We start from the raw sequence: 21,728 nt of genomic DNA on the forward strand, positions 1-21,728 counted from the left end.
ACGAGCGAGTGTTGACTCTTCGCCTGTGTACAGCTGGATACAGCTCTGCCAGCACGCATCATGTCTAGCTGGCTTGGAAGATTTGACAATCTCTGTCTTAGACTCTTAGTGAAGAACTGCAGTTTTTGATCTTCCCTGACAACTGCCTCAAGACCCTGTTATCTGCGCTACTGGCTCGTCTCTTAGAACACCTAGCTGCAAAATGACGTGGCCACGATGTGTTTGCTGCTTCTTCCCATTGTGCCGTGGCCACCGTGGCCGGACGATGCACAAGCGCAAGGCCTATATCGGGCAATTTATCTTGTCCACCCATTCGACATTGCTCGATACACACGTTTCGATTTTCCCAGGCATTGCCACCAACTGTACACTGCGACTTGGCACTGCAGTCCACAACCATTGTCGTTCATATTCCCACGGACTCTGGGTGGGCGACGGTCACCTCCGTTGCAAGTAAAATGAATTGGTCAAACGGATAGAAGCGCGTCCAAAACTGTCTCTCTTTGTTGTCTTTTGTCGTTGGAACAATCCTGTGGCCAGCACGCAGCTTCTGGTGGCAAGAAGCTTCATGCACGCTGTGCTGCATCTACAATACATTTCTTGGCGGCTCATCTCCTGTCGGCCCTGTGTGGATATAAGGAGGGGTGCACTCTCACTTTCTACCCCATAATCTCCTCATCCTCCCCGTTCGTTGCACAAACTTCTCTGTTACTAACAATATGGATGCAAGAGAGTGTCGTGAAAGGGCAAGCAGGTTTTTCGTCGTAAACGACATAGAACCCGTAAATGGTCTCAATTCCACCGAAATGATCAACGGGATGTTTCCGCGGACAGATGCCGAGTTGGTCGCTTGGAACGACGTCGTGGATGTGAGTATCTTCAGCTAATTACCGACATGCACTGATGCTCACTTTACGTCAGTGTGCTGGGCGCGTTTTACGCCATGAGTCGTCCCCATGCCCTGTGGAACAAGAGCAATACTTTGAGCCATACGGAGAACTACCATACTCGGATACTTATACGGACTTTATGCAGGAGCGAGAGCCCGAACCTGCTACATACACACAAAGCGAAGTGTGTGAGCAGTATGTGCTTTCCCCAAACGCGCTGTCGCAGGAGGATGAGACATTCGTGTATGTTCCATGCGTACCGGCACAAGAGTACGAACATGAGCAACATGCATCCACACGTACAGCTGCTCTGGCGGATGTCACACCTCCGTCACCCTGGCTGCGACGGGAGCTGGGTCTTCCACGCTCGAAGCTCGACGTCCGTCCACGGAAGAAAGGACGAAAGAAAATAACTGCTGAGGTTAGCGATAAGGAGGAAGGCCCTAGCACCAGAAAGAGAGGCAGGCCGCGGAAGACTCAGGTAAGTCTCTCGTGAATTTTGTGTGGTGGGCTAATCTGACGCGCTGATGCAGAAGGACGTGAAGCCCGGTCCTCCCTCTACTCATGTAATGTCTCTTCGCGCGTATGACTAACCGCGCGCTGTGCATCGCCTTCGACACGGGATTTCTCGACGGTCTTGAGGCTGGTACCTCTCGTCACAACATTCTTGTTCACTTTCTGCACCATAGATGAAAATTTTCTTTTTCCTCATCACTCTATTTTCACGCATTTTCCGTGTGGTGGCTTGCGTTATGTTTTTCTTTATCGCACTGGCAGTGGTCAGTAGGACAACGGCGCCGACCGTGACTGCGACGTCAAGGAATCGAGCTTCTATCTAATCTTTGATCTTCATTTGTGCGTCTATCTTATCTCCTAAGGGCGCTTCTCCGAAAATTTGGCGGCGCACCCGGGCCAGTCACACTAGTGTTCCTGTTGTATCCTCTCCACTATGTGCTAGTTTAATCACAATATCTACCCATTCGCATTCCAGGGAAACGCAGAATGGAAGCGGCACCGGACATTGGCGATCCGATGAGCGTGCGTGCTCTGAAGGACATCACTTTCGGCAGTGTAGGTGTCCAGCAACATGTTCTGCGCCTTTATTGAGCTATAGTACATCTTCCAGATCGCTGGAATAACCTCCAAGTTCTTTGAGCATCCATTCGACCTCACAAAAGTGCGGCTGCAGTCTCAAGTCTTGGATGAGACGGCGCGATTCAGCGGGCCCATTGATTGTCTGAGGCAAACATTCAAGAATGAGGGCATTCGTGGGCTGTACAGGGTGAGTGCGGTTGTCTAAGTATGGAGTATGAACAAAAACACCAAGTCTTTGCGTTCCAGGGTCTCCCCGCTCCGATCGTAGGCGCAATGGCCGAGAACGCATCACTATTCTGGGCGTACACCGAACTGCAGAATCTCATCCGACGCATGAGTGAGACGCCAGAGTCCCAAAGACTGTCTCTCGCACAGCTTGCACTGGCGGGTTCAGGCGCAGGCTCCATCACGAGCTTCGTTCTGTGCGCATGTCCCGTCTCCGTCGTTAACGGCACAGCGATGCTCACACACCGCGGACAGCACCCCGATCGAGCTCGTGAAGTGCAAGATGCAGGTGCAGATGCTTATGGCGCCAAGTGGGGCGACGCTGCCCGGTCCGCTCGCGGTGCTTTCCTCTGTCCTTCGTGAGGGAGGGTTGCGCGGGCTATGGCTCGGGCACACAGGCACTTTCATCCGCGAAACCGGTGGTGGCGCGGCATGGTTCGCGTCGAAGGAGGGGGTCGCGAGGCTCCTGCTACAGCGGCGGCACGCATCCGACAAGCACGAGCTGCACGGGTGGGAATCCGCGGTATCTGGCGCGTGTGCGGGGGTGGCGTACAACGTCGCCCTGTTTCCCGCGGACTCAGTCAAGAGCACTATGCAGACGGAACAGGAACTGCGTCCACGCGCTCTTGGTGAGCCGGGCCCAACATTCGTGGGCACGTTACGCGCGATGTGGAGAGCACAAGGTCTGAAAGGCCTCTATGCAGGCTGTGGGATCACCGTCGCCAGAGCTATCCCCAGTAGTGCACTCATTTTCTTCATTTACGATGGATTGAGTAAGAGATTTAGTTCATGACAAGTGCACGCTCGTTCGTCTGCGACCTCGTAGTCTACTTGCATCACCCGCGCACAATAGAAGTTGTTATAGATACTGGTGAGAAGACCTCCGCGCGATAAATTAGCAGATTTATTGTCTACGAATCACCTCTTCATCCGGCCTGCAAGTTGACAGTTACTTCTGGACAGTGCTTTTCTTGACATCCGCCAGGACCTTGTCTATTTCAGAAAGATACTTCGTGGTCAATGATTGGATCTGTGCGTACGCATTTATGTTTATCACAATGTCAAAAATTAGGACTAGGACGACAACGAACCTCCTCCGTCTGAGGCGAATATTTGGTGTAGTTACCCTTCTTCAAGCTAGCTTGCTGTTGCTTGCGGATATGCACGCGTGCGTCTTCTGCCTGTTTCTGTGCCGCAGCTAACATCTCGTTACGGCTTTCCACCGTTGGTCTAATAAATAAAGGTGAGAAGTCGAACATACGTAGGTAGCAGGCTCATGCGTGCTCACTTCGGCATGGGAACCTTAATGGTGCGATTGTCCATCTTCTGCGGGATGACATGGGGGATCTTCGCGTCATAGATCGCTTGCTCCACGTATTTCAGCGACTACTAGAGCGCACATGAGCTCGCACGTCTCTTTCTCTTGTGTGAAGGCAACGACAGACATCACCTGCTCCTCAAACACAGTGACTATCAACATGGTGCCCTCGCGCACGCCGACGGTCGCGATCTCCTCCAGACGCACAGCCTTCTCCGCACCCTTCAGCAGCACCCGCACCGGCGCAAGCACCGCGGGGGTAACGCGGCCACTTGCGCGCATCTCGAGCGCGACGACGTCTTTCCTGTATTTCTCCAGAATGGCTTTCATCCGCTCCTCCGCCTTCGTGTACTCTTCACCAGCTGCTTTCAGCTGCGAGCCCGGGATGAGATCATCTGTGGTGACCTTGTGTTTGCTATTCTTTTCTTTGCCAGCGGGCTTGCGAGAGGCGAACGACCGGGAATTTGGGAGTCGTATTGAGGATGCTGAAGCGACGGGTCGATGTAACGCTATCGAAGAGCACAGCCGTGCGAGTGATCGATGATTGGCCTGGCTGAAAGACATGTTCGTCGCGGTTGAACCGGCGCTTACCGCACGAATGTTTTTCTGAACAGATCATGTGACAAGGCCGACATGTCTCGAAATTCATTTTTTCATTCTTCCCGCGAACCAATATTTCTACGTACGCTGTCCTGGTCTGAAACGCACTGTAACTCGGGGGCCAATGTCGAATAACACTCCTATGAGCTCAGCCTCAGTTTGGTCACCGTCTGCCAACTCCACGTATCGCAGATCGGCGTTGATTGACTCCGAACATTCCTATTCAAGCCCGGTTTGTCAGTCGAGCTCTCACCACAACGTCCACCACGCAAATGGGTCTCAACGGTGTCATCGTGCAGAAGTACTGCGTGCAGGCACTCGCAGCCGTCGGTGCGATCGTTCTGGCCAGAGGCGCTTTTAACTATCTCTCATTTGCGTACTTCTATCTCCTGCGGCCCTCGTCCTTGGCGAAGTACTTCCATGGCGCGCCAGCGTACGCCCTGGTTACCGGTGCATCGGACGGCATTGGGAAGGCTGTCGCCAGAGAGCTTTACGACAAGGGCTTCAATGTGATCCTGCATGGTCGCAGCGAGGAGAAGACACGTCAGGTGGCAGACGAGATACGCGAACGCAGGGCCGGTGATGTGCGATACTTCATCGCCGATGCCTCCGAGCCCAAGCAGGACTTTGAGGCCATGCTCAAGTCGTACAAAGACTGCAATATCACTCTAGTCGTGCACAACGTCGGCGGATCGCGCATTCACGAGAGGTCCGTGCACACGTCTCAGTGAAAGCGCAGTTGCACTTATGTACCTGGCCAGAGTGGACAGTATGTCCGAGTCGTCGGTGATCTCGACAATCCACCTGAACGCCATCTTCCCTCTCCTGCTTACGCGCGCATTACTGCCTCGCCTACGCTCCTCCGCGAAGTACGGCCCCGTGATGGTGCAGTTCGTGGGGTCCGTCACCGCAGACATGTCTCCAGCAGGCGTCGCGGTATACGGCGCGTCAAAGGCGTTCATTCGCGCAGTCACCCGCGGACTGGACAATGACGAGCGCACTTGGGGCCAGCCCTCCGGTGTGCGCTTTTCCTACCTCTCCGTCGCCTCCGTCGTGACCAGTAGCAACCGAGGGGACGTCACGACCTCCGCGCCGTCGGCGGACCAGTTCGCCAAAGCTCTCGTTTCGAGTATCGGGTGTGGGTACAGGTCATACGCCCCTTGGATGGTGCATGCGGCCACCTTGTGGGTACTGGGCGCGGTGAGGGAGGGCGTGGTAGATAATATGATGATAAAAGAGATGAAGAAAGTGAGGGAGAAGCAGGATTTCTACGATGGAGTGGCGTCTGAGTGATGTAGGATGGACTGTTCTTCCGAGACAACTACGTTGTACTGATCGACGCGATAGATTTGAAATGAACCAATGTCGAACGTTGAATATTAATGTTGAATGGTAAGATTGGCTCTCGATCTGTGGGGCTATTGCTGGAGGGTTTGTTCAATACCTTTAACCGCCAGTTCAATTTGAAAACGGTTGGTGGATCAGTTGGTATGTTAAAGTCTTGTTAGTCTCTCGTTGCTACTGACAGCATGAACCTATATCTCTAGAATAGAATATCTCCGTTCACAGAATTATGTTCACCGTGACATCAAGCCCGATAACTTCCTCGTGGACGTCGGGTGGAGTGTGCATGTCACACCTACATGCTCAACTTCGGTTTGACGAAGACGTATCGGGGTGCAGATACCTCCGTATCTAGACGGTAGAAGGCTGTCGGGCACAGCGCACTGTGCCTCGATCATTGCCCATGCGGGCATTGAGGGACTCGTCGTGATGACCTCGAGTCTCTTGCATACATACTCATCTACTTCCTCCTTGGCTCTCTTCCTTGGCAAGGTCTCGAGGTTGTTTCGAAGTAAAAAATGCAGGATCTCGTCTGGAAGAAGAAGGCGTCAAAGTCTGCAGACAGACTCTGCTGCGGCGTTCCTACCGACTTCAGCACCTTCCTCAACCTTACCCGCTCGCAGCAGTTCGACGAGCAGCCTGACTACGCGGACCTTTGCCACCTCCTTCGCGAGATCTTCATAAGTAGAGGCTATCAGCATGACTTCATATTTGATTGGTGCATACCAACAGAAAAGTCGGCTCTATCTGCTACTGGCAACATGGCAACTCAGAATGGGAAATGTGCGAGCCTGGTGTGTGTGTTCTGCCTACTCCGAATAACCGTGCTCGTGTGACGTGAGACATCCAATAGGGTTGGCTGGTTGGTGGCGTAAAACTCTGTGCAGCGCGCACCACAGAACAAATTGAACACTCACTCGGAATATCTATGACTGCATGACTCCTCCAAGCTCGAGCTCACACTCTCCGTGCACTTCTTACTGTGGAGGAGAGGTGTGTGCAGAGGATGGCGTCGCGCAGTGAGAGCGCGTGTCTCAGGAAAGACAGGTAGGTGTACAAGTCAAAATGCCTGATTTGTAGTGTTATGGCTGTGTTCTTGGTTGCATATTTCGAATGCTCAGCCGGTGCACGCTAGAATACTCTGACGCTGTCGCCCCAGCGACGATTGCTTTTGGATGCGGCTGATGCCACATGCGCATGTCATATCGTACGTGAGATTAGGCGAAAACTGCCGCCAGAGTGAAGATCACAACGGGCCAACATCTATGTGGGGAAGGTCCCATAACCGTAAATGTACATATCCTCCGTCGGTTATGATCTCACTGAAACCAGGTGCAGATCGCTGTGCTTCAAATCCGAATATCGTCAACCTAAAACAGTACTAGCGGGACTCACAACATAGGGTACAGAGCAAGCTGTCGAGGTGTTAATCACATGGTAATAAAGCGTACTAGCAAACAGGCTGCGGCTATTGCGGATTCAATAACAAAGCGAATAATGGGATGCCACCTCAGATAGCTACGGTACCTCTGAACGTAAAGACTGGAAGGTCCAGGTCCAATTTAGAGATACACAGATAATTTTCTTATACTGGACAAGAAAATATCTAAACACGGCATGTCCAAGTCACAGTAAGTATAACTCTTAGCATCAAGCAGAATCGATTCTTACCTGCTGAGTCCTTAAGGCCTTACGGTATCAAAAAATGCTCCGAGTCGAAACCTTCATATCTGTCTATTGGGGCCTACCAATAGTTCTATGCATCAAAGAATGTTACGATAGTCAAGCTTGTGCAGGGGCTTTAATTTTGCAATCGACTCGGAATAAACGTTGAGAGTCATGTGGCGCAAGACTCGTGAACGACTTCACCTGCCTTTTTGAGGTCTTACCTGTGGTAAATCGTTAATCCTGCCAACTTTCTCCCCGCCATGGAACGGACATGTTGCGACCAGTGACTTAGAGGGCTGGATTGAGAATATGGCTTTCGCTCAAAGTCCCCAGATGATACGGACATAGACGTGTACCCCAAACTATCAATCTTGGTTTTACTGCGTTTACTCGGTAGACAGCTTGAACTTCCTCCTTTACCTCGCATAACGGTATCACGGGTACACCAGAACCGAGCTCAACCACTCCGAATGCCCTTGTCCATTTGACGCACCGAAAAGGAGGGCGAGACACAGGCTTGTGAGTTGTACTGGTCCATGAATGTAGTCGTTGGGGCTCACCACAATCTCGGGGTTCGCCGAGGAAGATCCACATATAAGTCCAACGCCTGTCCAAGTCTTTCGTCATCGTTCTTTTCCTCCCCAACCATGTCGTCCACTGCCCCTTCGCCGCAAAATACGACGAGGCCTGAGACCATTACCCCCCCTCTGACCCCTAAACCAGCAGTCAAGGACGGGAAGGAAGAGCCCGCCGACATCAACATCCCCGACAACTATGTTAGTTGGACACTTAAAAACCAGACATCGCGCCCGCCCATCACCTGGGACAATTGGTGGCAGGAGATGAACTGGCTCAATCTCTCTATTCTTACCATCACTCCCGTCATCGCATTGTGGGGTGCGTTCTACGTCAAGCTGCGCTGGGAGACGTTCGTCTGGAGCGTGTTCTATTACTACGTGACGGGACTTGGTCGGTGTCGACTGTGAAAATATTTCGACGCGGACTGACGCGCTCGTCCATAGGTATCACTGCAGGATATCACCGTCTCTGGTCTCATCGGTCGTACAACGCCTCCAAGCCGCTCCAGTACTTCCTCGCCATGGCTGGCGCGGGTGCAGTCGAAGGCTCGATCAAGTGGTGGTCTCGCGGACACCGCGCCCACCACCGCTACACGGACACGGACCTCGACCCGTACAACGCACACAAGGGCTTGTTGTATTCGCATATTGGGTGGATGCTTGTGAAGCCTCGCCACAAGCCTGGCGTCGCCGACGTGAGCGACCTCAGCAGGAACGAGGTCGTCCGCTGGCAGCATCGCTGGTACCTGCATTTGATCATCGGATTCGGATTTTTGTTCCCGACGGCGGTTGCGGGCTTCTGTTGGGGTGACTGGTTGGGCGGTTACGTGTTCGCCGGTGCTGCGCGTCTATGCTTCGTGCATCACGTAGGTCCTTCACACTCTGGGTTTACCCTTTTTCTGAATTTCCTCGTTAGTCCACGTTTTGCGTGAACTCACTTGCTCACTACCTGGGTGAATCTCCATTCGACGACAAGCACACACCGCGGGACCACGTGCTGACGGCACTGGTAACGATCGGGGAAGGGTACCACAATTTCCACCACCAATTCCCGATGGACTTCCGTAACGCGATCAAGTGGTACCAGTATGACCCGACGAAGTGGTTCATCTCGGTGTGCGAGTTCCTCGGCCTTGCAACGCACCTGAAGGTGTTCCCCGAGAACGAGGTGCGCAAAGGCCAGCTGACGATGGAGCTCAAGCGGCTCCGGAAGGCGCAGGAGGGCCTCTTGTTCGCTCCCGATCTTGATGAGCTTCCGGTGATTAGCTGGGACAGCTGTATGTGTACATCACCATCTATCTGAAGTGTTACTCAGCTGCAATGCAGTCAGGGAGCAGGCGGAGAGGCGTCCCTTGGTTGTTATCGGCGGATTTATTCACGATGTCGGCCACTTCATGGATGAGCACCCCGGCGGTCGCCATCTCGTCGCGAAGAACATCGGGCGCGACGCGACCACCGCGTTCTTTGGTGGTGTGTACGATCATTCCAACGCAGCGCACAACGTATGGCTCTCAGTTTCTCTCTTGAATAGCGTTCTGACGCATTTGTCTCACAGCTGCTCTCTATGATGCGCGTCGGGATCCTGCATGGTGGCATGCAGCACGGACTGGACGATAAGAGCGTCCCGCCGTCGCAGCGCCTGCGCATTGCGCGCTACAACGAATCCGGTTTGCCGAGCGCGTCATCCCTGTCGTCTTCAGACAGCGAAGGCCTCCTTATCTGAACACCGGATCACCGTCCCTTTTGTACTTGCGAATATTTGGTCTCACTCTGCACTTTCCGTGGGACTTCACTCTCGCTTTAAGATAGTTTCTGGTATGGTCGTCGATAATAACGTGGAGGTCGACTCGACATCCCTTAGAATATTTTCTCTTGCTATGGCCATAGCTAGCACTATTATCTTGTCCACATGGACGGAAGCAGCATGTTACATATCGAAAGAATCACCCCTGTGATATATCCGCACCAGTGACACGGGAATGTGACCTTCGCGTGACGCAGTTCCACGTGATCGTGAAATTGCCTTATATGGTGACCATGTCCAACACCATGTCCAAGTGGACTACGAAATAAAATACAATACAACAACAGTCTCACACCAGACACGACAGATACAACAGAAATTTCATGCAGATACAGCGACGTACGGTGCATCATCCTCAAATTGGCAGCCCCTACGCTCTTTGCGCACGTTGTGCACGTTCTTCATGTGACGCGACATGTCGCGTTCGATGGGTTTGTCGCAAATGCGACAGGTATCTTTCAGCACGCCCAAGTGGACACCGAGGACATGCCTCCGGAAGTTCGCGCCCGCGGCGATCACTTTGCAGTCTCCCCACTGGCATTGCACATGTAGCTTGGGCCTGCAGGAGGTGACATCGCGGATGTGGTCCTCGATCTCCTGGCAGTCCTTGACGTTGCACCATTTGCACACGTACTCCGGCTGGGACACAGCGACGGCGATACGGGTGGTGATATTGCGTCTCTCCTCCGTCTCCAATTTCACGGCTGTCGTGTTCTCCTCGGTCTTTGCCTTCTTCGCCTTCTTTACCTTCTCCGGTAGAAGGTCCTCGATCTCATCGGCTTGGCGCTTTTTCCCTCGCTGAGAGGGCGCGTCTGTGAGCTTCGTGGTCGATGAAGATGCCACGAGTGCTGAAGGGCCACATCCACCTCTACGAGGGGAACACAATCAAGAATGGGCTCAATGCGAGAGGGGCGTAGACACGTACTTCGGTGTAATCTTCTCGGTTGCGGGCTTCCGCTTTGGCTTAGGCGGAGCTGGTGTGTCCTCAAGCGTAACCCTGGATGAGGAAGCCGAGGAGTGGCTGTGCAGTGCGCTTTGTCAGTACGAGCTCGATTCTGATGCACATACGGCACACGTACCTGGTTGCGCGGGGTACCTCACAGACATCGGGAACAGAGCTCGGTCTAAGTTATACATAAGCAGCTGTCAATGACAAGGACCGCGCAGCATGTCAGAGACGTACCTGCAAAGCGATGGCCTCCGGCGTGGCTGCTCTGGAGAAGCATATTCCGCTATCGGACTTCGCGTTGTCGTGTACGCATATTTCTGCTGTATGTCGTTGATATGGCTGGGTCTAGGTGGTACATGAGCAACGTTCAGTGGCAATGACAGCGACCACGAGAGGCCATGTGTGGGAGGAGACGCACATGCATGGCGATGGCGCCTGGCTCCGCTGATTCTGAAAAGCGCCTCCCGCCTTCGACTCCTCCCGAGTTGCGTGCGGATCCGGTTGCATGTCGTTCGCGATTATTGAGTTAGGAGAGTGGCCTTCGGCGACATCGAGCTCGCATGAACTTGAAGATTCGCTAGACCTGGGGAGTGGCCCGCGTCACGCAGACTCGTCAGGTCTAGGGAATGCATTGTGAAGGAAGTGTGGACGTACGAGGTGGCCGACTCCGATGTGGCACGGGAGACGGAGCCAGAGAAGTATCTGACGCGACGTGACATATCAACACGAGCTGGATGTAAACAAGCACGGATCAAACGCGTACTCCATTTGATGGTCTAATTCATGCGCATATCCAGGACCTAGAGGAAGGCTACTCCAAAAATCGTCAGTTAACGACCGGTGGCCACTAAGCAATACACGAACGGCGACCAGTCGCACTTTGCAGTACCATCGAATAAGGCATCCCTGTCGAGATCATATCGCATGGCCTCGAAGAATCTGGAGTGCAGAGGGTCAGTTTCCAGACAGCGTCGAATTGCCACCGAACTGCATACAATACCCATTCCGCCTCCCCCACTTCGCAAGGCGTATGCGTCAATGAATATAATTCGTTCATTTAGGTATTTGAAGAGGCGTGAGTGTAGGAAGTCTTGAATGTGGTTGGTTCGAAGTTTCCTGTTCGAGGTTCGAGGTTGAAGTCAGGTCGGGCAGTCGCGTCTTTTAAGCATCGCAGTGTTGCTTTGTTGTGCCCCGCGTGCATAAATCCCGTGATCATTCCGTTGCATAGGAGAAGTACGAGCTCTGGAAAAGCTGTTACGATGGTCAATTGGCCAAGATTTCATGAATAAATTCTATCTCACAACTCCTTACAGAAACGAGCAAAGTAGGAATGAAGATGCTCACCAATGAGTTTATACTACAATCACGACGAAAAACTCTTTGATTAGAGCGACCAAAGGACATCAGCCTCTCGTCCATTTCAACACTAGACAGGCATCATGAAAAAAGTCGTCGGATTATTACACTCACCACGATTCTCATCTGCATGTGAAGATACTCACTCATTCCAGCAACCTTAGCCCGATTTTGCGTAACAACCCTCCAAAGTTGTTGACAGTTTCCTGCACGTCTGTCTTTATATAAAGAGAAAAGTCAAGGCACTCGGGCGCACTAGAAACGTCACTGGAGACTCGCTGGGCCTGGTTTTTCTTCGTGTACTTGTATGTGATCCGAAGGGTAGCTCTACGACAGAAGGCTACCTTACATCGTCTCTTCAGACATATCCGCCGGTCGGTCGAACTGGGGGCTGTCTTGTCCAATAGGAAAACGAGACTAATCGTGAACTAGCTGAGCCTATCTCACCAATTTCGTCGACTTGTGACCAGTGTCAAGTTTTTCTGAGGGTTCCACACCATAGTCAAAATCGAGCCGCTGTATTTTTTTGCTGCTCCACAAGAAGACTTACCTATAACTACTAGAATGATCCCTCTCTTCGGGTATAAGTTTGCCTTGGTGTCATACCTATGTCGAGAACTGTCATTGACTGACCTTCATGAATCGTTTGGCTCGTAGTCGGACAGCCCGCTTCAGACAAGTTCTTGTTCCACATCATTACTTCACTGGCACACAGCGTCAGGCTACAGGCGAGAACTCCAGCGACGGTGCAGTGACAGCAATTAATGTCAAATTAATGTTAAGTTCGTCGGAACTCTCGCCCCGACCGGGCCGGCGCGTATTGTGGCTGCACGGACTGGACTTGCCGTCCAAACGTTTGACGTTTCGTAGTATAACACCAGAGTGTCTGCTATACTCAACTGTTACGGAGGTATCTCTTGATAAGCTCGACCTGACACCACATACAGCATAAGGAACAGAATGAATTCTATTCGTTCCCCACTCTGTTCCGTTGCCCAAATCCTCGGCAGTGCGCTCATCAGTCAGTATATGAACGTCCGTGGGATCAAATTACACATCCCTGTCCTCCAGGACGAGCCTTTCGTCATAGGCATCTCCTCCATAAGCCCTAAGTGACACATAGGGTGTAGGTTTGGACATTGTGTCCGTAGGTGCACCGATGAAGAAGATATCATCATTCTAAGTTGGATCATCCAATAGTCGTACCTCGGGCATAATACTGCGGTGGATGGCAGAGAATGCATCATGTGCTCACATACGATACAACCTTGTGGCATGACCGATTAGCACAAGAGGTTCAGGCATCAGGCCTTCAGGCCTCAGGAGTCAGGACTGACGTTTGCGTTCAATCATGGACGTGACGGACTGTCGATGGGCGATCTACCTGGTCTTACACAGCACAACTCGGGCTCTGCGTCGCATGGCATTGTCAGTGCGACATATACCATAACTAGGAACTTGCATCAAGCTTGAGATAAGTTGTAGAGATGGAAATAACATCAGGCAATTTACAAATGCTGCGAATCTGCTTACTAGCGTACAGTGAAAGTAGCTAATCCATCTCATAGCCGTTCTCGTTGTATTTACACAACGGGTCAGGTATAGTAGTGAACGGCGCGTCCGTTATGCCGTTGAACGCCAGCCAACCTTTCACCTTGAGGTCGTCCTCATTCTCTTCGAATGGGACGCAGTCTGCAAGATGAATGAGATAATCATGTCGCTTGCGAGAAGCAATCAAGATCATAGGCCTGCCCCGCGTGGTTTCGGTCCTGCGCGGCCAGTCGACAGGTAGAGCAAAGATAGATTCGTAACCCTTCTCACGTAAGCTGCGGTTCAGGATATCCGCCTCACCGTCCGGGATGGATATTCCGCGGCGCTCTCCAATTTGTGCAAGCTGGGCATATGTGATGAGATAACCGCCCACAATAAACATGCTTGGATCTGCAAACACGAATACGACCGTCATGAGTAAAGCAAATTCGAAGACGCATTCACTGCAACACTCACTCGTTAAGTACTTTAAGTTCACTGTAAAGGTGTACAAGGTTTGGGGAGTAGTGGAATCTGAAATAGCATCTCAGCTAACTGGAAGACAGGATGATGAACAAGTGAGAAACCATACCGGCTGGTGTTAAAGACGAGTGTTGAGCTGCTGTGGCGTATACTCGAGTGCCGCGGCATGCATTATATACCGAGGAGGACGGTCACATGCCCGATTCAGAGGCGCGTGGCTACCACCGTTACTATCATACCAGCGCCATTTCTCGTCTCCAACCAAGCACTTTCGACTGCCCTTCATGGGTCACTGTATTGTTCGCTCTACACGAAGGAATGACTGTCTTCCGTAAGTAGTACTGGAGGCTGGAAATAAGTCTAATTGTTCGCCATTTTCCCTGTTAGCTCCGTCAAGTGCGTTCTGTTGTACGCCTGTTGTCCATCGAGTGCGTCTGTGTACGCTCTGCCCTCTATTGTCTGTGTTAGATCTGTTGCATTTCCAATCGGAGTCTGTTCACCTCCGAAAGATCTGTCACCTGTGTTGATCTCTCGTACGTCGAGATTCTGTTCGCCTCCGGAGTATCTGTTGTCCGCTATCCACCCTACTTTAAGCTTATTGTCTCCGTCGAGTGCGTCTGTTTTCAATTATCCACTCTATTGTCTTCATTGAGAGTACCTATTGTCCTATTCAGCCAATATTCCCGCCGAAGACCTGTTCTTTGCCATATTGTCTCCGAGCATTTGATTTGTCGCTTTGGCCTATTGTGTCGTCTGTTTGTGTGAATAAGCCACTATGGATGCCTGTTGTCTATTATATGCCGTCTGTCTGCCATCTCAGTGCATCGCCGTTGGGTATGCTCTGTCATTGTTTTCTCTTTCATTCTGTTGGCAGAACCTGTATTCCATCGGACCCTATAGCGATCCGTATTTATTCCATCACTTATGGCATGCACTGTGCAATTCTCCCCATTCCTTCTAGTGATGCAAGTACTTGTCTGACTTGTGACATCCCTTGGTTCTGACGTCCTTCGCAGTGTACCAACCACCAGAAAACTGTGTGGAGCTCAAGTGTGTGCTCTTTGATCCAACTATCACTCAGTGAGTAGTCACACACCCTCTTCATGGAGAATTATAGCTGACATTAGCGCCAGATGGCTGCTCATAATGTGCCCTACCCACCTTGGATCCGCCAACGCCTCGGAAATATGTGGCAACACCCCCCTCGCTATGAAAATTCATATTACGGTCCCATTGATGGTATCCTTAATTGTATTTTTCCCCCTTCCCAACGTTTCCTTGTGAAACCTCAGGCCATCCTTCGCCCATCTCGTCCCGTTGTATCATCAACTCACCTTCCACCTGGTGCACCACAACATCCTGATGTGTCTCGGTCATCACGGCGTCTTGCGACTGTGCCGCCCGTTCGGCGTCCCCCGCATGATGCCCCTAGTCACTCACCCAACTCTTCTGTTGATTCCACGGGTGACCCGATGCTGTCACGTGCGTCGGGTGGTTGGGAAGAGGATCTTTTCAAGCCAGACTTCATCGTTGTGAAAGGCACGGCGGCGTTGGATCGCGATGTGATCCTTGCCCTGGTGGAAGTCAAGGTCAATGCTCAGGAGGAGTATACCGGTATGCGTCAAGTCCGCCTTTACCTTGATGCACTTCAGACAAAGAATTACGCAGATGAATTCGTAGCGTACTTGTGCATGGGCCAAGTCACGCGTGTCTGGGAGACCCGTGTACAGGGGAATAATCGCAGTCAGGTTATGAGCAGTCGCCACATAGTCACTGGGGACATGCCATTTTGCAATCTGCTCCACCCGCTTCGCCAGAATTATTGGGCCTAACGGGACACGTTCCACATCTGCTTTGGACTACCGTTGTAGTAGTAGTATACGTACTATGACGCAGATGTTGTATATGTAGGATCGCCGATCAAGTAGACAAACAGAGCAAATTACTAAGTTCCCCTGAAAATGTCACGAAATTGCAAACGGCATTACAGGGCCTTGTACTAGGGGTGTTATCGCACTTATGTTATCTTGAAAGTCTGCTCCACAGAATCACGTAGTACATACAGGCGCCAAACAACAGCTGCGCCGAAGTGACAACCAAGCACGGTGGATCTGGAAGAAAGTACATCGTGTCTCAGCGTTCAGCGCCAGTACCGTTCCGAATGGCGGACAATATCACTGAGGAAAAAGATATGCAGCGAAGAAGTCGACAGTTACGAGAACGTCCAGGAGACATGGGAGACATGGGAGACCGTTGGAGAGACAGAGGCACAAGAGTCCTTCCAAAACCAGAGGATGCCAACCCGCCGTCCGCCGAATTCAACGAGGGCCGCGGCGGCGCCAATGCCTCACGCTCTCCGTAAATATCTATCGTATTCAACGTCGACACTGTCAAGGCTTGTGCACGTGATGGCCATCTCAGCGCCCCAGCAATGCACCACACGTTCCCGACAGCATCTATTCAGTGCAGTCAATGGTGAGCGTCCGCCCCACTCGCTACTAAGTAGCAGATGGCTGGCAGGCAAAGTGCAACTGAGGCACGGTACCAGGCCGACGCGTCAGTGAGCTCCAGCCCGCAGTTGAGGGCGTCGAGCGCTATGACCGACAACGGCGAGCGCCGCGGTGCTCAGTCTCCCTCTCCCTCAGATATCCCATTGGGGACACTCCCTTCTGACAGCGTCAGCGCGCCATTATGTGAGATGCTAGATAGATTGTGACAGAGTGAAGCATCTATTCAACACACAAAGACAGAACAGTCTCGAAGACTCGCGCATGGCCGTATCGTCAAGCAACCAGCCACCCCGCGCCACTTTTCCTTCTATATTACAATCTTGAACATGTCGTTACGCGCGTCGCCCTTTCAACCTAAAAGACCCTCGTTGTCCGACCACGCCGTAGACGAACCAGCGGACGAGACCAGCTCCGTGTATCGCGCAATCCGAAGACGCTGCGACGGCGGGACAATTCTGTCATCCAAGCCGTGCTGCATACCGCCAGCCAGGACGCCAACACGCATCATCGAGAGCAACTGAATATAGACTCTAAGCAGTGCACAGCGCAATGAAAGAAAAGACTTACATTATGCGCAGCATTAGAGTGGTCGTAGACACCGCCGAAGAACGCCGTTGTCGCGTCGCGTCCAATGTTCTTCGCGATCAGGTGACGACCACCAGGGTGATCGTCGATGAACGAAGACAGGTCGTGGATGAAGCCGGCGACGACGACAAGTGGCCGCTTAGTCGACTGCTTCTGGACTGCGCGACATGTGAATACGGACGACAGTGAGAATTGATGTAGAAGTACGTACAGGTCTCCCAGTTGACGATGGGCAAATCATTCGCGTCGGGCGCAAACACAAGCCCCTCTTGCGTCTCCCGCAGTCGCTTGAGCTGCATCGTAAGCTGGCCTTTGCGCACCTCGTTCTCGGGGAACTTCTTGAGATGACTCGCGAGACCAAGCTTGGCGCACGTCCAGATGAACCACTTGGTCGGGTCGTACTGGTACCACTTGATCGCGTTGCGGTAGTCCGTGGGGAACTGGTGGTGAAAGTTGTGGTAACCCTCCCCGTTCGTGACGAAGGCGGTGAGCATATGATCCTTCGGCGTGTGCTTGTCGTCGAAGGGCGTCTCACCGATCCAGTGCGCCAGGGAGTTGACGCAGAAAGTTGACTGTCCCGCGCTTCAGCACGCGTCGGAGTGTGAGAGAAGTAAAGACACTCACATGGTGCACAAAAGTAAGACGGGCGGCACCCGCATACACGAACCCGCCCCACCAATCACCCCAAAAGATCCCGGCAACGAACGTGGGGAAGAGGAAGCCGAACGTGACAATGAGCTGCAGATACCAGCGGTGCTGCCACCTGACGACTTCGCTCTTACTGAGATCACTGACGTCAGCAACGCCGGGCTTGCGACGAGGTTTGACGAGCATCCAGCCAACGTGCGACCACCAGAAGCCCTTGTTCGCGTCGTATGGGTCGAGCTCGGTGTCTGTGTAGCGGTGGTGAGCGCGATGCCCGCGAGACCACCACCTGATGGAACCCTCAACCGCGCCAGCGCCAGCCATAGCAAAGAAGTACTCGAGCGGCTTCGACGCGTTATAGGAACGGTGCGCCCACAGACGGTGGTACCCAGCCGTGATGCCTACGGTAGAACGCGTTAGCACCCGCGCGACGCGTAAAAATGGGAGACACTTGCCGAGACCGGTAATGAAGTAGTACACAACGCACCACCAGAAAGTCTCGGTTCGCATCTTGACGTGGAACGCGCCCCAGATGGCGATGGACGGAGTGATGGTCAGGATAGCCAAGCTGAGGTAGTTGAGCTCCTTGTACAAGCTGCTCCAGGTGATCGGCGGGAGTGGCTTTTGGTTCTTGATAGTCCAGCTGACGTAGTTTTCGGGAACGCCGAGGTCGACGGGGACGTCCTCCTTGAGCGTTGCCGTCCTGGGCGGCGGGGTCAGCGGCGGGGTGAGGACCGACTTCATCTGCGGCGAAGGCGAGCGCGTCTCGACGACGGACGACATGGCCACACAAGAAGAGATTGAGGAGGAAGGGGCGAGATGAAGAATTGGGGAAACATGTCAGACTTTATATGAGCCTGCTTCCCCCAACGTTTTCGCTACATCAAAATCGAGGGCCCCCGGAAGTACGTCGGGATACATAGCACCGCTTTCGTGCAGTAACGGCGAACGCTCAGGTCTTTCAAATCGGCCAATATTTCAGACATATCAGAAAAAAAACATGAAGCTCCGGAGCACGCTTGAGTGAAAGCAGTGCCATCTTCTTCGTGTCTCTCATTTCCGCGTGACACTTCAAAGCTTCACCGCAAAGGCCCCATTTGGCTGCCCCATAGCGGTGTCCCGGGTCTTTACTCTTTCCCCCAAGTTGATTCACCTGAAGTTCCAGATTACAATTTCCTGCCCGGGATTCACCAAAGACTACTCCAGATTCCGACCAGACCAAGGCCATCTTCAGATACCGCAGCCCAACAGAGCTTTGTGCACGCAAAAGTCGTCCGACGGTACGCTGAAGTATGCCACGTGGCCTTCAATCCGTTGGGGAAGGACGCTGCGGTGGACGTCAAGAGGAAGTCTTCGTAAACATCTAGGACTCAGTACTCAACGCCCGCAGTACTTTCTTCTAGATTCTTCGTGGATGGCTGTCATTTGTAGCTGTGTTTGGCGCCTGCCAGTAATGTAGCGTCGTGGTAGGTTAACATTGAAACTTGTAGAAGGGCGCACGAAATAATCCATGCGTAAATGAATACTGCAGCATCCATTTGAATTCCTGAAGTACGTCGAATTTGAAGGGTATGACTCACGCGTGAGTTTTCAATTGTCCAACTGTCAGTGGGGGAGATCATCTTTGACCCGACGGAGAACTGGCCTCAAAGGGAGGTGACTAGGGCTAACGTTCATAAGTAGCGCATCAGAAACCTACGGAAGTCTCGTGTGCTCCACGAAACAATGACATCCAAGTCGCCCGACATGGAACAGACGAACAAGTAGTGACGACTATCGGACCAGTACTGTCGAGAGAATCATGCTGCGGTGCAGCTATAATGGTTATTTAAATTTAAAGCCTAAGGCCTCACGGGTGAAGTGAAATCGCAGTGCTCGCGAGAGTTTGCACTGGGACGTTGGGTAGGGTGGCCAAGATCATCTCAGAAGCCCCTGCCTCTGTGACTCGCCAGCTGCAGGCGCGGGAGGCGGATATCGAAGGAGTTCTCAGGCAGAGCAAGCCTGTCACCCATGGACGTCCGAGAGGATACTCACTCTAACCAGTGGATCTCGAGATGTTTGAGCCGAGGATTGTGTGCGAGAGTCACGCAAGAAAGTACAAAGCGAGGGTAGGGGATACTAAGACAGCGAAATGAAACAGGTTCAATACATTGACTCACCACCGCTACGGGCTCAGACCCACAAAGTAATAATACCTTGAAACGGAGGCCTGAGATCTTCAACGGATCTTCCGAGTTTCTGAACCAAATCGTCAAGACCATCGAGTTCCGTCCGACGCAACGAGCAGCCCAATGTAGTCTGCGGACACCCATGCTTACATGCGATTGAAGAATGGAAGGGACCATGAGAAAAAGCGGCGGCTGATCCACCACGAGTCCGTCAATGGTTATCTCTGCAGTACCGATGGGTTGCCGGTATTAGAATATCCCAAGAGAAAATGGAGAACAGAAAATGGAGAACAGGCAGACTACTCTGCAAGCAGGGTGGTCGATTAGGAACCCATACACGCTGTGGATGTCCCTCACCCACACGCCTTTCAATTTAAGTGCCGTCAATTTGAATGAGGGAAAAAACATGGCCGCTAGAAGCTGCCCCAGCCAATTCCAATGCATGCGTTCCACAGAGGTGTCCGACGTCGTGCAGCAGTGACAGAATTGGTAAACGCGGGAGGATCCTGTCTTCTGTAAGCTCGAACCCCAATGTCAACATGCGGACGTAGCGGATTAACGCCAGACGTGATAATGTAGCGTTGTCCAGGAGGTCTGCAAACCTAACTGCAGGAATCGAGATGCAGACCTCATCACTACGAACGCCGAAAGTGGCATCCGTTCTCGGTGAAAATTGCCATACATCTGAGGGAATTTTACTACTTTCCGCGAGAACACATCCACAAACGTGACTAGGTGGGTAGTGAAATTCCCCTCGGATATGACGGGTTTCACCCGGTTCGGTGGTGTCTACGGGTGGCTCAAATTTCACCAGCTTTCTGGTCTATGTGAGTTACCTGGCGAAATTTTACTACGTGTGAATTCACCGTTCTTTCGGGTGAAATAAGGTATTCACGATGGCAGAAAATCACCATTTCCGGCGTTCACAGTGCAATCAGGGCTTCCGCACAGAAAATATGAAAGTGTGTGGTCGGGAGAAAGGGGCGATAGGTCAGACTGCAGGCAATACTGACTCTGAGAGCATGTGAGTCGTCCTAGAGACGGTCGATGATGTGGTCGAATCCCTCGACCGGAAATGCCGATTCCACGCATTAGGTGAAACTGTAGGCAGACAGTCAATACGACTTGGATACGATATCGAGAATGACGTGCAAATGCTGGACAGACTCACAGGTCAGGTCTGCGTCGTGCGAGATGGAGAGTGTCTTGAATGAAATGATCTTACCCCTACTGTGATGCGACAGACGGGGTTTTCTTCGGTGTTGAACGTGCAAGTTCAACGTTCAGCGTACATCCAGGCTTCGTACAATCTCCCAAAGGCAGACTACAAAATCAGTCCTATAAGAGGGGAGAGGGATGGACAGAGGCTCGCAGTACGCAGACACGGATATCCGAGGTACGAGGTTGAAGCAGAGTGTCTACCATCTGCCTTCAAGTTCGGGAGACTAGCAGTACCGTCACGTCCCGATTCAAGTTGATTACATCGATCGAGCAAGTCACGCGCCAGGCGGCCCCAGCTTTCAACCGTAACTTGCTGTATGCTCGAGATTGCAGACCGACGCACTACTACTGGTTTCGCCTTGAAGCCGCAGCCATCGATAGAGGTGACATGGAAGAACTGTGCAATTGTTTTCGTAAGCCCGATTGACAACATTGGGTAATGAGTTCTAATTCACGCGCCGGTGCAGAGAATACAACCACTCCGTCCAGTGTTATTATTGGTCTTGATCGGGAGAGGAGAAGGTCTGAAATTATATGTCAGCCTGTTTCCGGCGGTTCGTGTCGTGACCCCGAGACAGACGGCGATTTCTTTGGGTCTTTCCTCACTGCAGAGTGTGTCGTATTTGTTCAATATGGTGGGCTCACTCACCGAATCCACTGGCGAGGCTGTCATTTTACAAGATGGCTCAAATTTGCCATTCCCTACGGAGTTGTTTCGGTCGATATACTCCCACATTCAATTTTCCTTAAGAAATCTTG

The 21,728-nt window shown here is 52.2% G+C and overlaps 11 protein-coding genes across 11 annotated transcripts; 7 read left to right on the forward strand and 4 right to left on the reverse strand.

The window, feature by feature from the left end:
• Window positions 1-806: 806 nt before the first annotated feature.
• SCP_1102230 (hypothetical protein) lies at window positions 807-1,483 on the forward strand (the record flags this gene model as incomplete). The annotated part of the gene is made up of 3 exons (XM_027762658.1): window positions 807-869; window positions 922-1,371; window positions 1,424-1,483. The coding sequence occupies 3 exons, from the start codon at window positions 807-809 to the stop codon at window positions 1,481-1,483; spliced, it is 573 nt and encodes a 190-aa protein (XP_027618459.1).
• Window positions 1,484-1,892: 409 nt separating this feature from the next.
• Window positions 1,893-3,003, forward strand: SCP_1102240 (Amino-acid transporter arg-13; the record flags this gene model as incomplete). The annotated part of the gene is made up of 4 exons (XM_027762659.1): window positions 1,893-1,961; window positions 2,017-2,172; window positions 2,232-2,407; window positions 2,466-3,003. The coding sequence occupies 4 exons, from the start codon at window positions 1,893-1,895 to the stop codon at window positions 3,001-3,003; spliced, it is 939 nt and encodes a 312-aa protein (XP_027618460.1).
• A 156-nt stretch (window positions 3,004-3,159) lies between these two features.
• SCP_1102250 (ribosome recycling factor) lies at window positions 3,160-4,092 on the reverse strand (the record flags this gene model as incomplete). The annotated part of the gene is made up of 4 exons (XM_027762660.1): window positions 3,160-3,240; window positions 3,302-3,440; window positions 3,499-3,596; window positions 3,661-4,092. The coding sequence occupies 4 exons, from the start codon at window positions 4,090-4,092 to the stop codon at window positions 3,160-3,162; spliced, it is 750 nt and encodes a 249-aa protein (XP_027618461.1).
• Window positions 4,093-4,400: 308 nt separating this feature from the next.
• Window positions 4,401-5,421, forward strand: SCP_1102260 (Very-long-chain 3-oxoacyl-CoA reductase; the record flags this gene model as incomplete). The annotated part of the gene is made up of 2 exons (XM_027762661.1): window positions 4,401-4,837; window positions 4,890-5,421. 2 exons carry the CDS (start codon window positions 4,401-4,403, stop codon window positions 5,419-5,421), a joined length of 969 nt encoding a protein of 322 aa, XP_027618462.1.
• A 569-nt stretch (window positions 5,422-5,990) lies between these two features.
• SCP_1102270 (hypothetical protein) lies at window positions 5,991-6,347 on the forward strand (the record flags this gene model as incomplete). Its single annotated transcript, XM_027762662.1, has 2 exons — window positions 5,991-6,268; window positions 6,326-6,347. The coding sequence occupies 2 exons, from the start codon at window positions 5,991-5,993 to the stop codon at window positions 6,345-6,347; spliced, it is 300 nt and encodes a 99-aa protein (XP_027618463.1).
• A 1,440-nt stretch (window positions 6,348-7,787) lies between these two features.
• SCP_1102280 (Acyl-CoA desaturase) lies at window positions 7,788-9,441 on the forward strand (the record flags this gene model as incomplete). The annotated part of the gene is made up of 5 exons (XM_027762663.1): window positions 7,788-8,109; window positions 8,163-8,584; window positions 8,635-8,995; window positions 9,045-9,220; window positions 9,274-9,441. 5 exons carry the CDS (start codon window positions 7,788-7,790, stop codon window positions 9,439-9,441), a joined length of 1,449 nt encoding a protein of 482 aa, XP_027618464.1.
• Window positions 9,442-9,843: 402 nt separating this feature from the next.
• Window positions 9,844-11,528, reverse strand: SCP_1102290 (hypothetical protein; the record flags this gene model as incomplete). The annotated part of the gene is made up of 9 exons (XM_027762664.1): window positions 9,844-10,390; window positions 10,448-10,543; window positions 10,602-10,646; window positions 10,706-10,816; window positions 10,890-11,054; window positions 11,126-11,173; window positions 11,235-11,282; window positions 11,336-11,410; window positions 11,467-11,528. 9 exons carry the CDS (start codon window positions 11,526-11,528, stop codon window positions 9,844-9,846), a joined length of 1,197 nt encoding a protein of 398 aa, XP_027618465.1.
• A 1,851-nt stretch (window positions 11,529-13,379) lies between these two features.
• On the reverse strand, window positions 13,380-13,793 carry SCP_1102300 (hypothetical protein; the record flags this gene model as incomplete). The annotated part of the gene is made up of 1 exon (XM_027762665.1): window positions 13,380-13,793. One exon carries the CDS (start codon window positions 13,791-13,793, stop codon window positions 13,380-13,382), a length of 414 nt encoding a protein of 137 aa, XP_027618466.1.
• Window positions 13,794-15,027: 1,234 nt separating this feature from the next.
• Window positions 15,028-15,672, forward strand: SCP_1102310 (hypothetical protein; the record flags this gene model as incomplete). Its single annotated transcript, XM_027762666.1, has 2 exons — window positions 15,028-15,454; window positions 15,509-15,672. 2 exons carry the CDS (start codon window positions 15,028-15,030, stop codon window positions 15,670-15,672), a joined length of 591 nt encoding a protein of 196 aa, XP_027618467.1.
• A 1,027-nt stretch (window positions 15,673-16,699) lies between these two features.
• Window positions 16,700-18,363, reverse strand: SCP_1102320 (Acyl-CoA desaturase; the record flags this gene model as incomplete). The annotated part of the gene is made up of 5 exons (XM_027762667.1): window positions 16,700-16,867; window positions 16,918-17,093; window positions 17,147-17,507; window positions 17,560-17,981; window positions 18,036-18,363. The coding sequence occupies 5 exons, from the start codon at window positions 18,361-18,363 to the stop codon at window positions 16,700-16,702; spliced, it is 1,455 nt and encodes a 484-aa protein (XP_027618468.1).
• A 2,994-nt stretch (window positions 18,364-21,357) lies between these two features.
• On the forward strand, window positions 21,358-21,719 carry SCP_1102330 (hypothetical protein; the record flags this gene model as incomplete). Its single annotated transcript, XM_027762668.1, has 3 exons — window positions 21,358-21,382; window positions 21,437-21,581; window positions 21,635-21,719. The coding sequence occupies 3 exons, from the start codon at window positions 21,358-21,360 to the stop codon at window positions 21,717-21,719; spliced, it is 255 nt and encodes an 84-aa protein (XP_027618469.1).
• Window positions 21,720-21,728: the final 9 nt, after the last annotated feature.

This window comes from Sparassis crispa (genome assembly GCF_003851025.1).
Source record: "Sparassis crispa DNA, contig_000011F, whole genome shotgun sequence".
Lineage (NCBI taxonomy): Eukaryota > Fungi > Basidiomycota > Agaricomycetes > Polyporales > Sparassidaceae > Sparassis > Sparassis crispa.